At 44.7% G+C, this 19,464-nt stretch overlaps 1 protein-coding gene across 1 annotated transcript in view; it reads left to right on the top strand.

Moving 5' to 3' along the window:
- Chinmo (Chronologically inappropriate morphogenesis) overlaps positions 1–11,178 on the top strand; it is a 48,337-nt gene extending 37,159 nt beyond the window's left edge. Inside the window, exon 7 of the mRNA XM_076892521.1 lies at positions 10,509–11,178. Within this exon, the coding sequence (XP_076748636.1) occupies positions 10,509–10,729 (221 nt within the window). The 3' untranslated portion in view covers positions 10,730–11,178. The remainder of the gene's footprint in view (positions 1–10,508) is intronic.
- The last annotated feature ends 8,286 nt before the right edge of the window (positions 11,179–19,464 follow it).

Genomic DNA, 19,464 nt, shown 5'->3' with positions numbered 1-19,464 from the left:
CGCTGCAAACGAGCCACGTGTACTATCTAAGCCCCGCAGATTGCAATGATTGCACGGGCACGAATCTGCGGCGCGGGTGCGGGACGCCTGTGATCGTCCCATTGGTCAGTGATAACGCGCAATCTCTCGGTCTCTTGGTCACTCTGTGCGCGCCGGATTCCACGGTACCATTCCGTCCTCTTTCATTATTTTTTGCACGCGTGCCCACGTTGCACGTATCGTTTCGACGCACGCACGACACGGCACGGCCGTCCGCTCACGCAACACGCTCGCACCGTTTGTTAACCGTTAGATATAGCGAAGAATTGATAGGGCCGCGTGAGAAGGTCTCGTGCAATGTCGAATTCGGGTCACGAAAATATTTCACGATAACACCGCGAGAGAGCCAGTCGCACGCACTCCGCGTGAACTGATAAAAAGCTGCTTTTGTGTGGCGAACACGGCACGCGTGTTTTCCAGCATTCCCTTTGATCAGCTAGATCGGCAGGCTCGCATGCCATGCGCCTGTCGCGTATTTCAGGGTAGCTTTTGAATTATTGGTGCGTTTTTTGGGCGCGGGACTGGTCGCCACGAGGATGGAGGTCAACGATGATTGGGATAGCGTAATTGCGCTGGTATCGATTGAGGTGATTAGCACGGTTACTTTTAGGACTGATGGACGTACCGTGTATTGTGCGTCGAGGTTGTTTGATTTCTCTATAATCGCGCAGTTTGGATAAACGTTGATATTATTAGGGGAATGGTTGGTTTATTTTCAGCAACACTAGTAGGATTCAAAATTAAACTATTAATACAAACGTTCTTCTCGCGAAACGATTTCTCACGAACTTCTTTCTCGTACCATTCTAAATCTGCTCGATATTTTCGCTTTAAATCCGAGCTTCACCACCCTACCGCGCACGAAATCGCTTACTGGAACAAGCCAGCGACACTAGCGAGGAGCAGCTTTAATTTTTATTATCCGTCAGTTAGGACGGCCATGAGAAAACGAGCCACGGTACATCCCGACCCTTCTGCAAGCTTTATTACTATGCTTCCCGGCTCCGACGAGTAGGAATAAAACAACAGACTGCCGGTGCTAGCCTGGCGCTACCCTCCTACGCACAATACGTAACCCTATCTTCCCTGAAAATCCTCAATCCTCATTCCTGGCCTTCCTCTTGCGTTGCCGCGGCTAGCCTCGTCATCCTCCCTCGTCGCGCTCTCTCCCTTCTCGTATCTGTCTCTTTTACACGGTCCCTCTCGTTCCTCGACCATGATTTCCGACGTACCGATGGATTCCTCGACTATATCGAAAGCACAACCAAAGGAATTCATTTGGTTCGACATTTTTTCAGTACAGCGTAGACGATATCGTCATCGACGCCATTTTGGACCACACTGGCGAAACAGCGATTCTTCGAGAAATCTGTGATACGCATTCGACGTGAACTCGTACTCTGTATCGAGCAGGTGTTATCGCGTAAAAGTTTAAGTGCATTTGCACACAGCTTTGCTACTCTGCCGGGGAAGGGACGGTGTTGTAATTATATAATTTAATACAGCACGATTGCATCGTACGAGGAGGACGCGCGGAGTTGCGCAAGTTTGAGACCGTGGCCGCCAGATAGCGCGGGATATCGGCGCGTGCACCACGCCAGCCGCGTATATTTTTGGGCAGCCGAGTTGGGGTGGACCGGGTGGAATTGGGCGACAGCCAGGCGTGGGTGCAAATTTACTGCAGCACCCGCGATTCCGCAATGTCGGTCGAATTCGACGTATTTCATGCGACTGGACTCGCGAGGGGAGCCGCGGGGGATGAGACGCACGAGCCTCTCGGAAATTATCCGTTACAGAACGCTCTGTTATCGTCCCGCTAGCGAGCCACGTGAATATATTAATTACGCATCGGTGGTTTCGAACAGTGACGAGCGAGTCGTTTTTTCCGCTACAGACGACGCTATTGTCTTTGCGTCGCGTTGTCCGCGCTGAAGCTGCACAACTTTTTCGAAGCTACTCGATAAGTTCGCGCGTGTTACGCTTGGCTCAATAATTCTTGTCTTATCTGAATAATGTGGGTCGTATAAACGATTTTAATGACTGGCAATTTGCAAGCGTATACAAATCGACGTGCGATGTATCGTAAATATTTTCGTGGATCGTGCCGAATTTTAATCAGAGGTGATCTCTTCTTTGATCCTCGATGATGCATCATTTCGTTACACAGATGGTGGTTTATACTCGTTACTTGGATTACTCTCCTTTTCTCTTGTTATCCATTTCTTTCTACTTGTACATTTATCACTTCTTCTTCTTTCGCAACAGCCTTCAGCACTATTGTAGCGGTAGCTTGGATGCGTTTGATTCGTCTATGGTTACCTTCCACAAGGAAATGAATTCGGTCACCCGTAGGGGATCATTTCGTCGGGCCTTCGAGTCCACACACTCGTCCAGGAAGCTGGACGAACCTGTAATTTTCCCCCGTTTCGCAAAAATTTCAATGGGTACCTGATTCGAAAAACAGCTGGGCGGTAACCGTTTCGAATCGTTCCTCGGGTCTTCATTCGAACAGATTTATTCCCTCGGTTATTTGCGCTAATGGCTGCTCGCACGAAATCACAGATTTCAGATCCGTTGAAACGAAATAATGAAATATTCAATTTCTACGAGACCGAGTCACGCTCAACGTATTTGAGTAAATCTAATCATTTTTCTCTCGGTAGCTCCTATTAAACAATCGAAGAATAAGCAGAAAAACACCATAAATTGCACATACATAAAATAATATTTCACGCGTAGAAAGAATTAATGCACTGTATAAGAATAGAAATACCACCACAGTTCATTTAATTCCTAAGATATCCATATAGCATTATCTACGTTACTACTGTAGTATTGACCTTGGCACATTCATGCGCTCCACTGCTCTGTTTCGTGTCAAACCGTCGATCTAACCGATCCGAGTCAATAGTGACTCCAGAAACTAAACTTGCACAACTACCAATAAAGATAACCTTTTATATCAAAATTCAGATTACAGAGCGCAAATACACGCGACCTCTTTAAGTCCAGTTTCCAAATGTCTCGCGAAAAAAAGGGAACTCGAGGACGACGTGCAGATCGAATGCACCAGCGGCAGCGGTAACGCAGGGCGCCAGGATTCGTAGCTCCGTGGCTGCCGCAGCACGCACCAATCAATAAACGAATGCGTGCGTGCACGGACAGGGGCGTGCGCGCGTGTTTGCAGCCGGTTTCTGTGTGTGAGTGCACGTGCCGCCAAAAGTTCGTGAACGCGCAAGGTTTGCGTGCTCCCAGGCGGTTTGTGTGCGCGGCTACACGCTGAGACCGGAGCGTATCGCCGCGCGTGCACGTATATACGCGCCGCGCACACCGTGCGCCTCCCCGCGGGTGAGCCCAGCCTTTGACGAGAGTCCCGTGCCTCGCGCCACAACCCATTTTTCCTTCCATCATTCTTCGTTCCTCTTCCCGTAACCATGGAACGCGGACTGCAATACCACGGAGGCGATCAGCGCCTTTTTTTCCCGGTTTTTTCAAGCATTTTCTCGCATTGAACGGATACGAAGGACTTTCGAGTAACGTTGATCGCGCGCAGGGGTGGTTCAGATTTCCGCTTTCACCCTTACGGTAATTTTAATGATACAGTTCCGTTTTTCCGTGTTGTTCGATCGATAGGTTGATTACTACGTGCCGTTACATTGATAGATCGGTATCGCGTTTAGTTGTGACATAGTATAACGTGAAAGTAGCTGCTCGTTTGTTACACGGACGTGACACATATGAATCTCGAGGCGCGATAACGCTCTTCTCGAATGTATATGCATTATCGAACGATATCTGGGTCACCACGGTGTTCCGCCCTGAAATCCCAAAAATTACACTTCGACGAACTAACGTTATCTCGTTACTCTTTATCTGGTTGTCGTCGATGTTTAACGGATTCCTGGAATCGAGCCCTGTAATCATCCTAAATATCAGATCTCACGCGAAAGTTCGTGTATTATTTCGATAGATAATAGTAACTTAATCACGCGGAGTATAACGTTTTTCCAATTGCAAACTCGCGTGTTCGCTTTCCGCCCATCTTTAGACTCACAAAAATGTTCCGTGTAGTGTTCAGTAAAATGACAACGGTCTCAAATACCCAATACGATCGATCTCGAAGCTAAGCAAACAACGAATCCGTTGCCATTTCATCTGATTGCCTGCGGGGTAGTTTTGGTACAATCGGCACGCGATCGCTTTACGTCGAAAAGGAAATCGAAAGTGTACAGTGGAACTTTTCCCTGCAGAGCTTCAGTTTTTATTAGAAAAATCTCTGTCAACTCGATTTATTGTTACAAGCCAAATTTCGCGCGAAAATGTAACGGTTCGCAGAACTTCCGGAGTGGCTGTAATGGAGGGTGGCGAACGTAAACCGTAAAGAAAGAAGAACTGGAGCCCGACCTTGCTTCCCTAACCTCCTGGCCCGAAGAATAAGAATAATCCCCGAGAAAATACAGTTCGATCCCGGTGTTCCGTATCGGGAGACTCGATCACTATAAATAATTCAAGGCGCGGCAACGGCGGGCAGGTCGTCTTTAAGCATCGCGTCGCCTGTGAAACCGAGAGTGAAGAGTCAAAACACGAGGCGGGAACGCGAGAAATCATGTCACACCACGAAAGTGGCCGGGTTCCACGAGGAGGGAGGAGGAGGGCTCGATAGTTATATTCCGATTCACCGAGGTCTCGAAAGTGGACCGTTGTGCGGGTTATGGTTTTCTCTCGCTCTCCTCCGAGCGGTCCGACACAGAGAAAAGGAGGGTTGGCATCCCTTGCAGCGGCTGAAGTTCCTCTGCGGAGGATAGGAGAAAGGGGCTGCTCTGCTCCGGGCTCCTTTGATTTCACCTTGCAACGCGCGTTGCCTGACATTGATTTTCCTTTCCCTCTTGCTGGTCGTTCCTCGCTGCGAACCACTCTTCGACGTGGATGCTCCTAGTCGATTTCCGGGGAACCTCCAGCACGACGAGCGTTGGAAGTAAAGTCGATGGAGAAGAGTGGAGATATTGGAGTACCAAGATTCGAATTCTTCCATCCCTCTTTATTGTTAATTCTCTTTGAAACGAGAAAGTTCATTTTATCCAAAAAGTGGCTCGAAACTTTTTAAATGGCAAGTGCTCACGATCGTTTCAAGTTCGCCAAAATTTCACTTTCGACAGATTGCTATCATTTCCTTTATCTTATTATAATTGGGAACGATACGGTTTCCCTTCGCGTCTCAGCGATCGTTCCTTTCTCCCTTGGTCGTTTCGTTCTAAACGGTCGGCACAAAAGGCTGCCGCCCAGTCGACGACGACCAATTTGGCGCCACCGGGCGAAATGTGTCAAGGACTGGGCCGGATCCACGCTCCTACCATCCGTCGAACATCTCTTCCCTCGCGTTCGATCACGAGCCTCGCGTGGAAGAATTTCGCCGCTCCGTTTTGACGCGCGCGTCCCTCGATCCGCTCGTCTCCGGCCAAAGATTTCTAGATTTCCCACGAGACCGTGCGGAGACTCTTTTTATCCGCGGCCGTATGTGAGCCCGTGGAAAGCGCTCCTTTATTTGTTGGCTCGCCAAACGGTTGTGTCATCGACGCGTGTACGCTGTACCAGCAATGAGAAAGACAGCCCTGGGACCTTACTCTCGCGCCATTTTGAATGCTACACGTACTGAAATTATTCAACCTCCTTTGAACTTGTATCCAAATTTGTTGACTTCTTACTTCTTGATTAATCGATGAGACTTTAGGATTCTCGACTGGCGTCTGGAGATAATATGGCCAGATAGCAATAACAATAAAAATAGTAATAAAATACAGAGTTGTGGGTGTAAAGAAACAATCATCGAGAAAAAAAACATCGTAAAACAAAGGGTTGGATCATCTCCGCCTCGCAGACGTAGATCGTCAAACCCAATAACGTTGCGTAACTCGAGGGTTCGGTCCAAGTATGACACGGATGAAAACGTTCGAGGGAGGACGAGCGGCAGAGTAAAAATTCCGACGATAAGATTTGCCAATATCCAACGGGATGGTCGATCGATCGTAGGAACCAGCCGCGAGTTGCGGTAGGGCTGTATCGAGGCCTTCTTTCTGTTATTTCATTGCTTCGCCCGTTCGATCCATTCAGCTGGAAAGGGAGGGAAAAGGGTCAGAGCGGACGTGGACCAGCGGGGAATGATGCCTCGGAGGATGCCGCGTCTTCATAACACTGGACAGCTTTTATTCTTAATAAACGAAATCACCAGCCAACTTATTTAACACGGGAAAAATCCCCCCGTAATTTTCTTTTATAAAGTAATAATTAGTTACGTTGTATTAAGCGTTCTTGCTCGCCAAGTTTGTTTATTATATCTATCGCAAATTCCACTTCTTCGATTATTTTCTGCTCCTTCTAACAATTATCTCAACGAAAAACTTGCAATATAGTTGATTCCACCCTTGATGTTTGGAAAATAGTGCCTTATTCAATTTATATAAAGTCCACCAAACCAAATTGTTTCGTTTTCCCATCCCTATGACCCGAGAGGATTCGCGAGGGCTTTCCTCACTTCCCAGACCCTTCGAACACATTCCAACAATCGAAGGACGAATTGGGAACCCTGCGTTTTTCGTTCGACTCCGCGTCCAGGGTTTCAGGGTCTCCTCGTTCGAGGAATCGACGGAAACCCGTGGTTCCTCGGTTTCGTTATACGAATAGCCGAGTCGGGAGGCGATCGTTGTTTGTGTTCGTGGCTCGCCTCGAATGACGTGGGTCCGTTGCGAGATTAGGGATTAAGAGATCTCGCGATTGCCCGGCAGAAATGATAAGATGGTTTCAAGACGAGTTTCAAAAGATATTCGACGGTTTCGGATGAGGTGACAGAAAGTTCAAGCAAGTTAATTTCAAGGTATTAGTAGTGCATTTATTTTTAGAATTGAATGCATATAAATATTCTCAACAGACATTTACTTGGAACGAAATCGCGAAAAATTATGGAAAGTTTATGTTTTGAAATTTGTTGTCGCGTTACGCGACTACAAAGTATCGTGCGAGAATCGTTCGAGTAACCGGAAAGAATAATCACTTTAGCCGCCTCAAGAGTTCATAATTACTTAATTCACGAGGACGACCCCGATTATGAAGAAATGATTAATCATATGCACCGTATCGCCGCGTTACAATGTTATTATTCTGCAAGCACGTGTCAGGGTCACCTTCTGCGTGGTTTGTTTCACGCACGTGTAGTCGAGTTTCACGCTCAAAATAATTTTTCCCGAAAATTACAGCATCGAGGAGAGAGAGAGAGAGAGAGAGAGAGAGAGAGAGAGAGAGAGAGAGAGAGAGAGAGGGAGGGAGAGAGAAGACGTTCTCCTGCATTCTTTGCATGTCATTCCGTTCCACGTGCAACCGTTATCTTTCGATACTGTTGCCGGCTTTAAATCATTTCCAACGTAATCACACGTGTATTTATACTTCGATCAAAAAGTTTCCTCGGTGCATTTACTCTACCAAACAGAATACCGATCTTGCAATTTAAAACGTCAAATAAATATCTCTAATCGATTTTGCATTTTTCTGTTTTGGCGAAGTTAAAATAGATCGCAGTAAAGGAAAAATGTCAAATGTCAAGTTGAAAGAGGGTGGTAGCGAGAAAAAAAGCGCGAACGCTGCGAAAAACGCATCGTCGTTGGACGAAAAGGAAACGCGAGGATTATATAATCCAAATATATTGCGCCTCGTACGCATACCAACGATTCTTTTTTCGTTTGCAGCCACAGCATTTTTTCCTTGTCCGATTATCACCGCTTGCTGAACGACGAATAATCTGTCTTCGAACCGCGGCCAGAAATAACGCCTCTCGTCTCATACTACTGCGTGTCTTGCTCGACATCCGTTATCACTGCAGCCCCTGCACGCGATCGCGCAATATTCGCGTGTGTTACCCGTCGATTCAATTTCCCAATCAGAATTAATTTCCGTGAATATTAACCGCCGCGAAGTTACAATTTTAAATGAATGCGCAACAATGTACGTTTCCACGATGCAACAAGTCGAAAGTTGACGGTGTGGCATAATATTTGAATATCTTTTGAATACCATTAACCCGCTGCAAGGCTGTCTAAAGATAAATTGCGATACTCGATTTAAAAATCCGGAACGACGTCGTTACTGACCCATCGACGTTGCCTATCGATTAGAGTGAACGTTTCGACAAAGTCCCTCGATTGCCAAACGATTTTACATAATATACAATTCGATCGTTTTACATAACTCTTAACAATCTTCACGCGTAAACGATGGCGAATGAGAGGTAGCGACGATTCGATCCGAAACTTTCTATAATGCCCGTCTTAGTTCTGGTCAAGCGTCGTGTAATTCTCCGTAGAGATTCGAAGAAGAAAGGAGAAAAACGAGGAGCATAGAACGCGATTTCGAAACGCTCTGTAAAGGCACGAGAGATCTGTCAACTGCAGACCACACTTATCCTATCGATAGACTGAGTCCTCCGCGATTTAAATGGCCGTCCAACCACGAAAACGCACCGGGAGGTTCTGTGGGCTGACGGGTTAACCCTGATCTCGGATACGTTCAAAGGGGAAAAGGGAGCAAGGAGAAGGATGTCCTGTAACGATCGTCGATACACGCGAAATTTGAAAATTTCCAAGCAAGACAGATGGTCGGAGCCTTTCGCGGAAGCGTTCTCGCATTTTAAACGCTGGCGCTTAGCATTTCTGCATGCCTCAGGGGTGTTACCCAACCCGCGAACTCTGCCTCTACCTGTTCCTCTTTTCTTCTTTCTTTACACATTTTTCGACTTTCTCAGTTTGCAAATATAACTTCTCTTCGATTTCCCCAGCTGTACTCTATCTAGAACAACGAAGACACTTTTCTACCTCATTCCGTCCTGTTTTAAGTCTGAAATATACTTCCTTATTGCCTTTTGTTTTTTAGTGGCCATCGTGGCATCCTCTCGCGCCTTGTTTCCTATAATATCGGCTTCTCGGTTGCTTCTGCGCGTCCCTCCTATTAATCTAAGACACGCTCGCCCTTGGCTTCCAACATCGTCAGCTTCTGTCTTGGCCGCGCGCATTTTTCTGTTCCACACCGTCGCCACGGGTGCGCCTTTGTCTTCCTCGGGCAGCGATCCTTCGTGAATTTCGTAGTCAGCTGCACGAGATCGAACCCCGCGGGCACCGTTTACTTTTTCTAGGATCGCCCGCCACTATTTTTAACCGCGATCCGAACACGAGAAGAGGAACCAGCCCGCCGGCTTCCGCTCGCGCACGCGCTACCAGACGCGTGCGCGTGCATCTCGATTAACCCCTTTTCGTCGCTCGACCGATTTTACTCGATTCGATGGCGATTTCTAACATATTTTTACCGTAAAAATTAAGAGGTAAAGTTGCATTTCGAGGTCTCATCGCCGAAGAATACGACTTTGAACATTGTTAGTAGCCATTTTTTCCATATTCTACAATGATTTACGTTTGTGGCCAGGCGTTTAATTATCATTCATTAATAAAACAGTAATGTATGACGAGGAATACAAGTTCAAGGGAAGGTGAATGGAGAATAATGCACGATGAATATCATGAATGCTAATGGACTCTTTAAATACCTATTTGTGTGCATGATAGTATACCAAAGCATTCGAGGAGATCTTTTATAATGATTCGAATATACTTTCATCCTTTTTATTTCTCTTGTTATATGTGAAAGAGAGAGAGAAAAGCACCAGATACGCAAATATGCTATTTTTTTTTTTTTAAGGAAACGTGTTTCTGTATAATATTCGTACAGATCCAATAAGTTGAACGGTCAGGATAAACCGGAAATTCCTGATCGCTATTCTCCCATTTATGGAGAAATTTGACGTTCCTTATATGTTTAATTATTTTACAAATTTATATTCTTGGAAGTACGCGTGCGTTACTATTGTACAGTTACTGAAGCCCATCGTACGTGCAGTTTTGTTGATATTAAAAATTTAAGCACGGACGAGCAGATCGCGTGCATATGTCGCGCATGCTTTTTCAGCTGAAGAGAAGGAAGATATATAACGTCGCAAACCTCGTTGAAAGTTAAATAAATTACACAAATACGTGCAGACAGACTTCATCATAAGTCAAACGAAACGTACAAATATGTGCACGTGTACCACACTACAGGGTGTCCCGTAAATCACGGTAGAAGCAGCAAAGAAAAAGAAGCGATTCGTTGCCAAAAAAAAAAAAACAAGTAAAAATCATGAAATAAAATTTCTCTTTCCACATCTCACATACATTTCAATTGAAAATTAGTTTCTTACCGATTCTTACATATCCTAGTACTGTTCTAGAAATGAATGTTCAAGCTTTACATTGGACAGATACCTTCCTCAGTCACAAATCATGTTCCTTAGAAGTTAGTCAAACCCTACAAAGAATCACCAGTTAATCTATTCTACAGCGATATACCAAACAGCCTGTAGATCAAATAACTAACAATTTCAATTTCGTCTGTCCCAGGCAAGAAGCTGAAGTGTCCGTTCTGCGAGAGACTGTACGGCTACGAGACGAACCTGCGCGCCCATATACGACAGCGTCACCAAGGTATCAGGGTGCCCTGTCCATTCTGCTCGCGGACGTTCACGCGGAACAACACCGTCAGACGACACATCGCGCGGGAGCACAAAGCGGAGCTTAATCTAAAGGCCTTCCAACAGTCGAACCACTCGATGTCACAGTAACGACGCCCCCGTCGTCATCGTCGTTATCGTCGTCGTCGTCGTCGTCGTCGCCGTCGTCATCGTCATTGCCATCGCCACGATACAATGGCGTCGAAGAGAACCCTGTGGCTACTCGAGTTACCTGCTCGTAAGTGACACGAGAACGAAGAGACCGCGTAGCTAGAAGGAGAGATCAGCTGAACAAGGGTCGAAGGCGTCCACCTTCGACCCCGTGCAACATTGGTCAACGTCTGGTCCTCGTCCCGGCATTAACTCGCCACGCTGCGATTGACAGCGACGCGGCTGGGGAAGTCTAGCCTTTGACCAGCGGGTCGACGAATGAGTTTCGCGGCCCGCTGTGCCTCGTCTTCGAGATTCTAATAGTTGTCAATTACACTGAGACCGTCTCGAAACCTGCTGGCGTGTGTACCGACTCGTTGGCGTAAAACGTCGCAGGGGTGTGTCACTGTAACTGACTCGATTCTTGGGGCTCTTTTGGCTACTGTATCAACTTTGTAAAACGAACAACATCGAAAATCAAGAAACAGCTGAGCATCGAGGGATCACAGGGATCGATACTTGGTTTCAGTTTTTGATCCCAATTGTACAGTTCCATGCTCGCGTTACGTTTTGGCTAACGAGAACTGAGAGTGTCCGGTTTGGTGGGACCAGTCGCAGGGGGTGGATGTCGCATGGACTCGGACGAGGCGGGCGGCGTTGGCCACGAAATAGGAAAATTGTCTCGATGATCGGATCACGGTTGAAGAACGAAGAACAGTTGGAAAACGAAGGTAAAGAAAGGTAATCGAAGAAGAGTGAAAAATCTCGATATCCGATTGCTTACGGTAAGCTTAAGCACAGGGGTATGAGAAAGAGAGAATGAGGAAAAACGCGCAGTCGCGCCTCGGACACGCTCGCGGAATACGCTGGATAATCACAAAACTAGTCAATGAAAGTGCAACGTCAAGTAAGAGTTATTAACTATTAAAAAGCAAAGAAGAAGAATATAACACATTTTAAAGAGCGCGATAGAAAAATAGGGAAACTAAGGACGAGAGCGTAACGCCGGAAGTAGGACCGTAAAACCGTAACCGTGGAACGCGGACAGTTGAAAAGGCAGGCTGAAACGCGGATTCGCGGCGCCAGGATAGAACGATCAAGTCGATTACGAGGAAAGAAAAATACGCATATCTCAGGTGAATCGTATTTACAATAAGCGGGATAGTTCTCAATTTTTTCTTTTCGTCCCCTCGCCGTTTTTGTTCTTCTTTTTTTTCCTTTTTTTTTAATTCCTCACCACGGATTCCCGTGGACGCCTCGTTTCGTAGTGATCGGGATCGTTCGTGCGAGGTGTTCACGACCGAAACGATTTATATATAGATATATACATATATAGTAGAAGTATACCTATACCTGAGCGTGTAAATGAGGAAGAAATGAAAATGAAAACGGTGCAAGCGCTGTTGTCAGATAGGTATATAACAATTTAAGCGTCTAACTTACTGCCGCTACCTTACTTTATTCGATAGTTACGAACCTGTTACCGATTGATTATTATGGATTATCGTATTGCTACCGCATCGCTGCATTGAAACGCTGTTATATACATACATATACATATATATATATATACATATATTTTACCGATTATACCGCGAAGAAATAGCACTGGTACTATTATTGCTGTTGATGTCAAGAGCCTAGGGTCGAGACACGGGTGATATCGAAACTGTTTTACATTTACATTCGCGTTAATCGTAAACCGAGTAACAAGATAGTGGGAGACAGACAAAAATCAAATCAAACATACCTTTTCTACTCAGGATCACGATAGATAGCCGAATTTCCATTATATTTTCACGTTCTCCGCGCGAGACGCATACAGATGCAAGATAGCTATGTATACTTTATCCAATGGAAACATATCCAGGAAGATAGAATGGTTCGATACTGACGCGTACGATCTTTTCCTCGATTTTCCTTTTCTTTTCGATTCGTCTTTTTTTCTACAGATATACCGTCGAGTTACCATATATTACGAATAATACCGTAGGTCGCGTACCGTGCACGCGATAGGACAAGCGTGAGGATTCTTCTTGGTGAATGCGTTCGAAACGTCAGGTTTCATACGGTCGAGAAATTATCGTGCACGAGAGAACAAGCAATAATCGTTAAGATACATAGAGGAGGACGGGTACTTCCTGTCGTAAAAACGTCGTTTCTTCATAGGAACGTCTCGCGTGAACGCCTCGTCCGCGAAACTCTTGTTCCTCGCCGTTGATCCGCAGGAACGAGAGCTTTCCGGCGACGATCGGGACGTTCCCTATGCATATAATACCTATACATACGGGATCCAAGTTTTTTTAGCGAATAACGTTTATTGTATACCTGATGTTTGAGAGAGAAAGAGTGAGAAAGAGAGAGAGAGAGAAAGAGAGAGAGAGAGAGAGAGAGAGAGAGAGAGAGAGAAAGAGAGAAAAAGAGAGAAATGCTTCGCATTCGCTCGGAAAAATCGTATACGTGACGCGTTTCGAGCGTCACGCGAAACAAACACTACCACTTTGTTACCTGTTTACAATGTTTAAACAACGGACTTTTGTCCGAAGCAATAGCCGCGGATTTAATATAATAGGGGACAATATATGGAACCAATAGACCAGAATGAACAGAAGAAGCATATAGGGAATAATCGCTAGACCGGTTGTATAGGATGTGATCAATGCAATAGTTTATTAATTACAATTACCTATAGATAGATATATAGATACTCCTAGTCAGCAATGGCACCCACGATATTACTTGTTGCAGTATTTGACGCGTTTATAATTACAGACACCTACCTCCATTTTTTTTTTTATTACTTCCCCCAACACCCCTTCGTTCTCAGTTGTTTTGTTTTCTCGTTTATTATTTTTAATATTCTTCTTCTTCTCTACTCTACCTCTCCCCCGTCTCTTCCCTTTAGTTTCCGTTTATTACTCGTTTGTTTGTTACGTTACAGAGAGAAATGATAGTTTAACGAGAGTTACCTCACAACGATACCGCCTACCGTAAGATATCAAAGACAATAGTTAATAGAGGATTATTTAGTATTTAAACGGTTATAACCTTGCGAGCTAGGATATATTAGTAAAAGAAGAAAGCAAAACAAATTGTTCGTCCTTTCCCGTATTTTCTCATTCGCGCTACATGTGTTCTTCTTTTTCTTTTTACGTTTTTCTCTCATTTTTTCTACTTGTTATCTATACTTATCCTCTTAAACACGCGATACCAAATCGCGGACGAGTCGCGTCCGCGTGTTCTGCCAAATGACGATACGTATGACAGTACTACCTCATCGTTTTTTATAAGAACGCATAGAAAACACAGGGAACACCGCGAGACCACGATTTAAATAATACCTGTACATTCCGTACAGCCGCTACTACTCGTCTGATTAGCGACGGAATTATTCCCCTGCTGTTATACCCTGAAGGGGCAGGGTACGAGCCTGGTACTCGGTGCTTTTCGCCGGAAACTCCTCCGTTTCTTTACCATTCCATCATCTTTCTAGAGGAATTGAAAGTTAACTTATTATCCCTCCATTTGCAGTTATTTAATAGCTTCAAGGGACGCAAATTCCAAGCAAATGCTTCAGTCGCACAAACATATACATTTCCACTTCGCGAACGTTTCAATAGGCGACGGGTTAATCGAGGGATTTCTGATCGGCGAAAAGCTCCGTGGATCTCGAGAACACGTGATATAATAAGCTCTACACATGATTGTATAATAGATCCGTTTTTTTACGAAGCCGCATTAATTACATACGTACAACTATATTATATTATTATGTGTAACTGACGATTGATGAGCACAGTGAGTGTGAGCGTGTGCGTGGGTGTGAATGCTCGAGCGACTGCGTGACAATTTACACACAGAGACGTTTTACCTTGATGAAAAGAATCGCGGCGATCGCTATTTTCCACGCACCGAGAAATGCGAGTAACAATGATCGAAATTAGATCTACAGAAGAAAAAGCGTCGTCTATCGACGCGAGAGATAACAGTGGGCGCAAAGGGGGTTGAAAAAAGGTTTGAGGCGAAGCTGTTCAGAAGGGAAATTGAACCGATTTTTCGCGGCTCGCGTTTTCCGATCATCTCGAAAGGGTTGGCTAAAAATTGAAAGCGAAAAGTGAACTCGAAAATTAGCCAATGGAAAGGGTAGAAGGATGTCGAAAGAGAGAAACGATGATACTGGGGTGTTTTTTGAAGGGGGCGGATGATAACGAGAGGACATTGACATTTCGATCTAGACGTGATACCGATCTTTCTTCGAGAGAACCGACTAACGAGAGAATTTCTCGAGAGTACGGACTACGAGAGAAACTTTTAGACGACGAATGAAAATTAGTCATTGGGGGTGGATGGTGGTGTCTAAAGAAACGAGGACGCTGCGGGAGGGGGATTATTAAAAAGTGTTATGTGTCGTTTACGTATGTGATGATAGGAGCATACACACACGCGCACACATCTACACACACGCACACGGATATGGTCACACGGTACACACGATACGAAATGCACGGGATACGTGGCTGATTAGTCGATTTGCATACACGCGCACGCGGTTGTAAATAATTCAATGGTACGCGTACGTACTTGCGAGATCTATGTATTTCGTTTATTAATATTATTTTTATTTTCCTTTAACTTAAGTGTCTCGAAGAAAGAGTTTATGCACGTTATTATTTTTTTTTCCCCGGCCAACCTCTGCCAAGCAGAAACAGAACGGACCGTAAGATCGAGAGTAATGTACAAGAATCGTACAAGCCTTAGCGTTAAGTTTACACTTTTCTTTAGCGTCTTCTTTACCTTTTCTTTTTTTTATTTGCTGTATAATTAATTGTTCCCTATTACTCATATTGTTCTTTTAGGTAATTTTTTGTCGGAGGTGTCGCTCGAAGCACGATCAAGGGTTGAGCGTTTAGGATAGCGCGCGTTCTCCTTTTTAGTTGCTCCGTCGTTCGTACGTAGCTTGTTACACGAATTTCCGTAGGAATACGCGTGTACATATATGTATATATATATGCACGTACGAGTAAACTTGTTTAGTATCGAGTGACGAGCGATCGATCGTATTTGTAGGCTGGAGGATGAAGTGAAGCGGAGGTGGAAGGATCGCTGGATCTAAAATCAGAACGAATTTTTTTGCACCCACTCTTCGCGACTCATTTTCAGATTTATTGTCCTTTATTCCTTGTGTTCTGTTACTTTTTCGTTTGCGTAGACGATCGTTCGGGAACGATCCGCACTTTGCCGATACCAGATTCTCAGTTTACGGTGAATTGAAAATTCACTTGGATCGTCGATTGGCAATCGCGAAATCGAATTTAGCACGGGACGAGACTTCTCGATCGTAGTAGTTTTTAACGTTTTCTCGGTGTATCACGGGGTTGTTAAGTTTCGCGCTGCATAACCGTATCCCGGTGTGAAATACATTTTTATTTGGTGCGACACGCGTGCACGCGAAATAAAAAGCCACACACATCCACGCATACACGTACATATACACGAGGGACACGTACACACAAGCTTAGATAGAAGGTGGGACAGAGCTAAGGAGAGAGCCGCGGTAAAGTGCGTACGCGTCGCGTGCATATATCCACGTTACGAAGCCACGCGCGAGACCGTACGCACACGCATGTACCATTATTGTATCACGGCGTAGGATAAAATGTTGCATGTTGTTTCTATAATATGTGTTTTACGGATTGAAAATCCTTTAATCGATGTCGTGTGTGACACAGCTTGGCGAGGCGAGCTTTGCACCGCGGGTCTCCACCGATTCTTTCGTGTTTCCCGCGCGCGTCGATGGACAGGGAAAACGAAAGGGGAACGAGCGGGAACGCGTGTACGAGGAATTCTGTCTGACTCGGTTTTCGAATCGAGGGCAAAGTCGACGTGAAAATCGACAGGGATCGGCAGGAATATCTGCGCGCGTTCGAAGGTACCCGCGGTCAGGACTCTCGATGAGTGAACGGGCTCTTCCGCGATTTACGTAGGAAGAGGCGAACGAAAATCGAGATTCGATTGTCGAAACGCTGAAACGGGAGAATCTCTGGCTGGGAACGGGAAGAACGAAATGATTGCGGGAGGGAGAAAAAATCGGGGGGATTTGTTGCGCGCTCGCGGGTGAAAAAGCGAAGGAAAATTGAGAGTCGATGTTATTCGCTGCACTGGCAACTTATTACGTACTATACCCCGTTTGATCGTCGTATAGTATATATAAGGGAAATTTTTTCTTCGAAACAAGTAATAGTACTATACCATAGTTGATAATGATCGCATAGTACATGTATCACGCACTCGTAAGCATATTTAAACGTGAGGAAAAAAAAGCATAAAAAAAAAAAATATTCAATTACGAAGGTAAGGAAACGGTTGCATTACGGGAAACGTAACGGACCCTCGTATTTCCGCGGCAAGATTGAATTTAATTAATTAACGATTATTACGATTACGATTATAATATTGTAAACTCTGTACGTAGGGGGCTGGACATTGTCGCACGGCGGGGCTTCGATCTTGGGTGGCGTGCGACCCTCGAACGGGGTTCGTTCGAGAGGCCGCGACTTATAGTACAAAGTAAACCTATAATATGTTATAAGAAGTATAAAAAGAGAAGAAGAAAAATTAGATCGACGAGATAAACGCGACGGTAACAAATAATAACAATTGCAGATTGTGGATTTTTCTAAACTTACTATATAAACGCTCTATTTAAACGATCACAATACGATACTGATCGACGATGACGACGACGATAACGACGATGATGATGACGATGATAACGATGATGATGGTTTATATAATATAATTGAAACTGGACGTGCAGAATGGCGGACATCGATGGAACGATCGAGGATTCGATAATTACGATTTAATTAAGCTCATCGCATTGCATTTCTCGATCTCGCCGTTTGTTATACAAGGTGCTGTACAGATTCGACAAGAGAGCGTATATATGATCCTGTGCGACGGAACCTGGTCTCCGTTTGATCGATGAACGTCGTCGACTCACACTATTTTTTTCTTTAAACCTCTTCTCCACTCGCTGAATAGGTGAATCTTATAACGTTACCGTTCCACTGTGATTTTTCCATTATTATACTTGTACTCTCAAGAAGAGCAGTCGACGACGTTTAACTTGTACGACGAGACGGGTGATCCGCGTAACAGGTTATTTTATTAGCGATTTCTGCGAAAGGGAAGAGGACAACGTGGTTACTTTAAGCAGCGTCGAACCATCAAACGTTTAACCCTTTACAACGCCATTTTTACTTGCGATCACCCCCAAGCGATCTGTTCCCACTATTCTCATCCAAACGGAAATCTGCTACGAACAATCATATCTTTCCTCGAAACACAGAAAAGTGCAGTTTTAAAGGGTTGAATGACACGTTACATATCAGTTTACCAGGGATATCGATGCTTCACCGGTAGATTGCGGGTCTTCGTATGTTTAACATTCATCCGTTGAAAAATATCAATTTTGCATGAACATCCGCAGTCTGCATACCAGTTACAGGGAGACCATTGCTTTAATTACTCGTTCTAATAATAAATGTGATCGCTCGCGTGTCCTCCTCCACTTCTCCGCTGGAGATCGCTAAAAGAACTGATTGTTCCACGACTGTTTCATGTGATCGTATTTTATACCAAATATCTCGCAATAGTTTATACTAGTTACAGAGTTGTTGAGATCGTTTTTTGCGGACCACCCCGTCCGCGACGACGGGGTGAGTCCTTAAACGCGCGAAGGGAATCTATAGAACGACTTTGAACAATATAATACGAGTGCTCTAGGTAAGGAAATAGCCACGAATCCTTGTTACGTACGCGTGTTAATAGCCGAAGACGAAGAAAAGACTGGTGAAACACGACACTGCCAACTGAATCGAATCCTTCCGTGATCGAGCCACCGATGCACGTCCCGTCGCCGTCCGTCACAATAACGGAACACAATAGTTCGTCATACACACTAGTACAAATGCTACCTCACACACGACATACAGGGTGCAGAAGAGAGAGTGATGAGAGAGAGAGAGAGAGAGAGAGAGAGAGCAAAAGGGAAAGAAAATAGAAGCGTAAACGAAATCTCTGTGAACGTAAAGAGAGACGAGAAGGAAAGCACGATTTAAAAAATTTTGAGAAAAAAAAGAGAGAAATGAATAAGAAGGAGCAAACTGAAAGAATGCTATTTTGCGATAGAATGTCTCACAGGCGTCGACAAAGGTGTACAGTCCGTCGTATTCTAAAGCGAACGATGACGATGACGATATAAAATGAACGGTAGCTGGAAAAGAGAATACAGAGAGGAAATAGGAAAATAGAAACGCAGACGATAGTCGAAACAGAGGTCAGAATGAAAAGAAAAAAATGAAAAGAAAAAAAAGAAAAGAAAAGAAATTTGAAAACGGGGCTGGTGTCGTTCTGTGCGACGTCACGGCCCGTGCCACGAGTCCTTTTCTCAGGAATATGAAAACCAAGTACAAACTACAAAATATAATAGTCGATAAGATTAAATAACATAAATCAATAATCAAGCGATGCAATAGTCGAGTGTATAGTAAGGAATCGTCGGTGTACCATTTGCACCATTTCTCTTTAATCTCTATCTAGAATACTTTCCACTCGTTCCCTTCGCACTACCTTACACTCCCCCCTTTTTCCATTTCCTTTCGTTTTAATCGCTAACAACAAAATAATGTCGA

This window comes from Xylocopa sonorina, chromosome 3 (genome assembly GCF_050948175.1).
Source record: "Xylocopa sonorina isolate GNS202 chromosome 3, iyXylSono1_principal, whole genome shotgun sequence".
Classification (NCBI taxonomy): domain Eukaryota; kingdom Metazoa; phylum Arthropoda; class Insecta; order Hymenoptera; family Apidae; genus Xylocopa; species Xylocopa sonorina.
The sequence above is the reverse complement of the archived record's forward strand: the minus strand, read 5'-3'. Positions and strand labels throughout refer to the sequence as shown.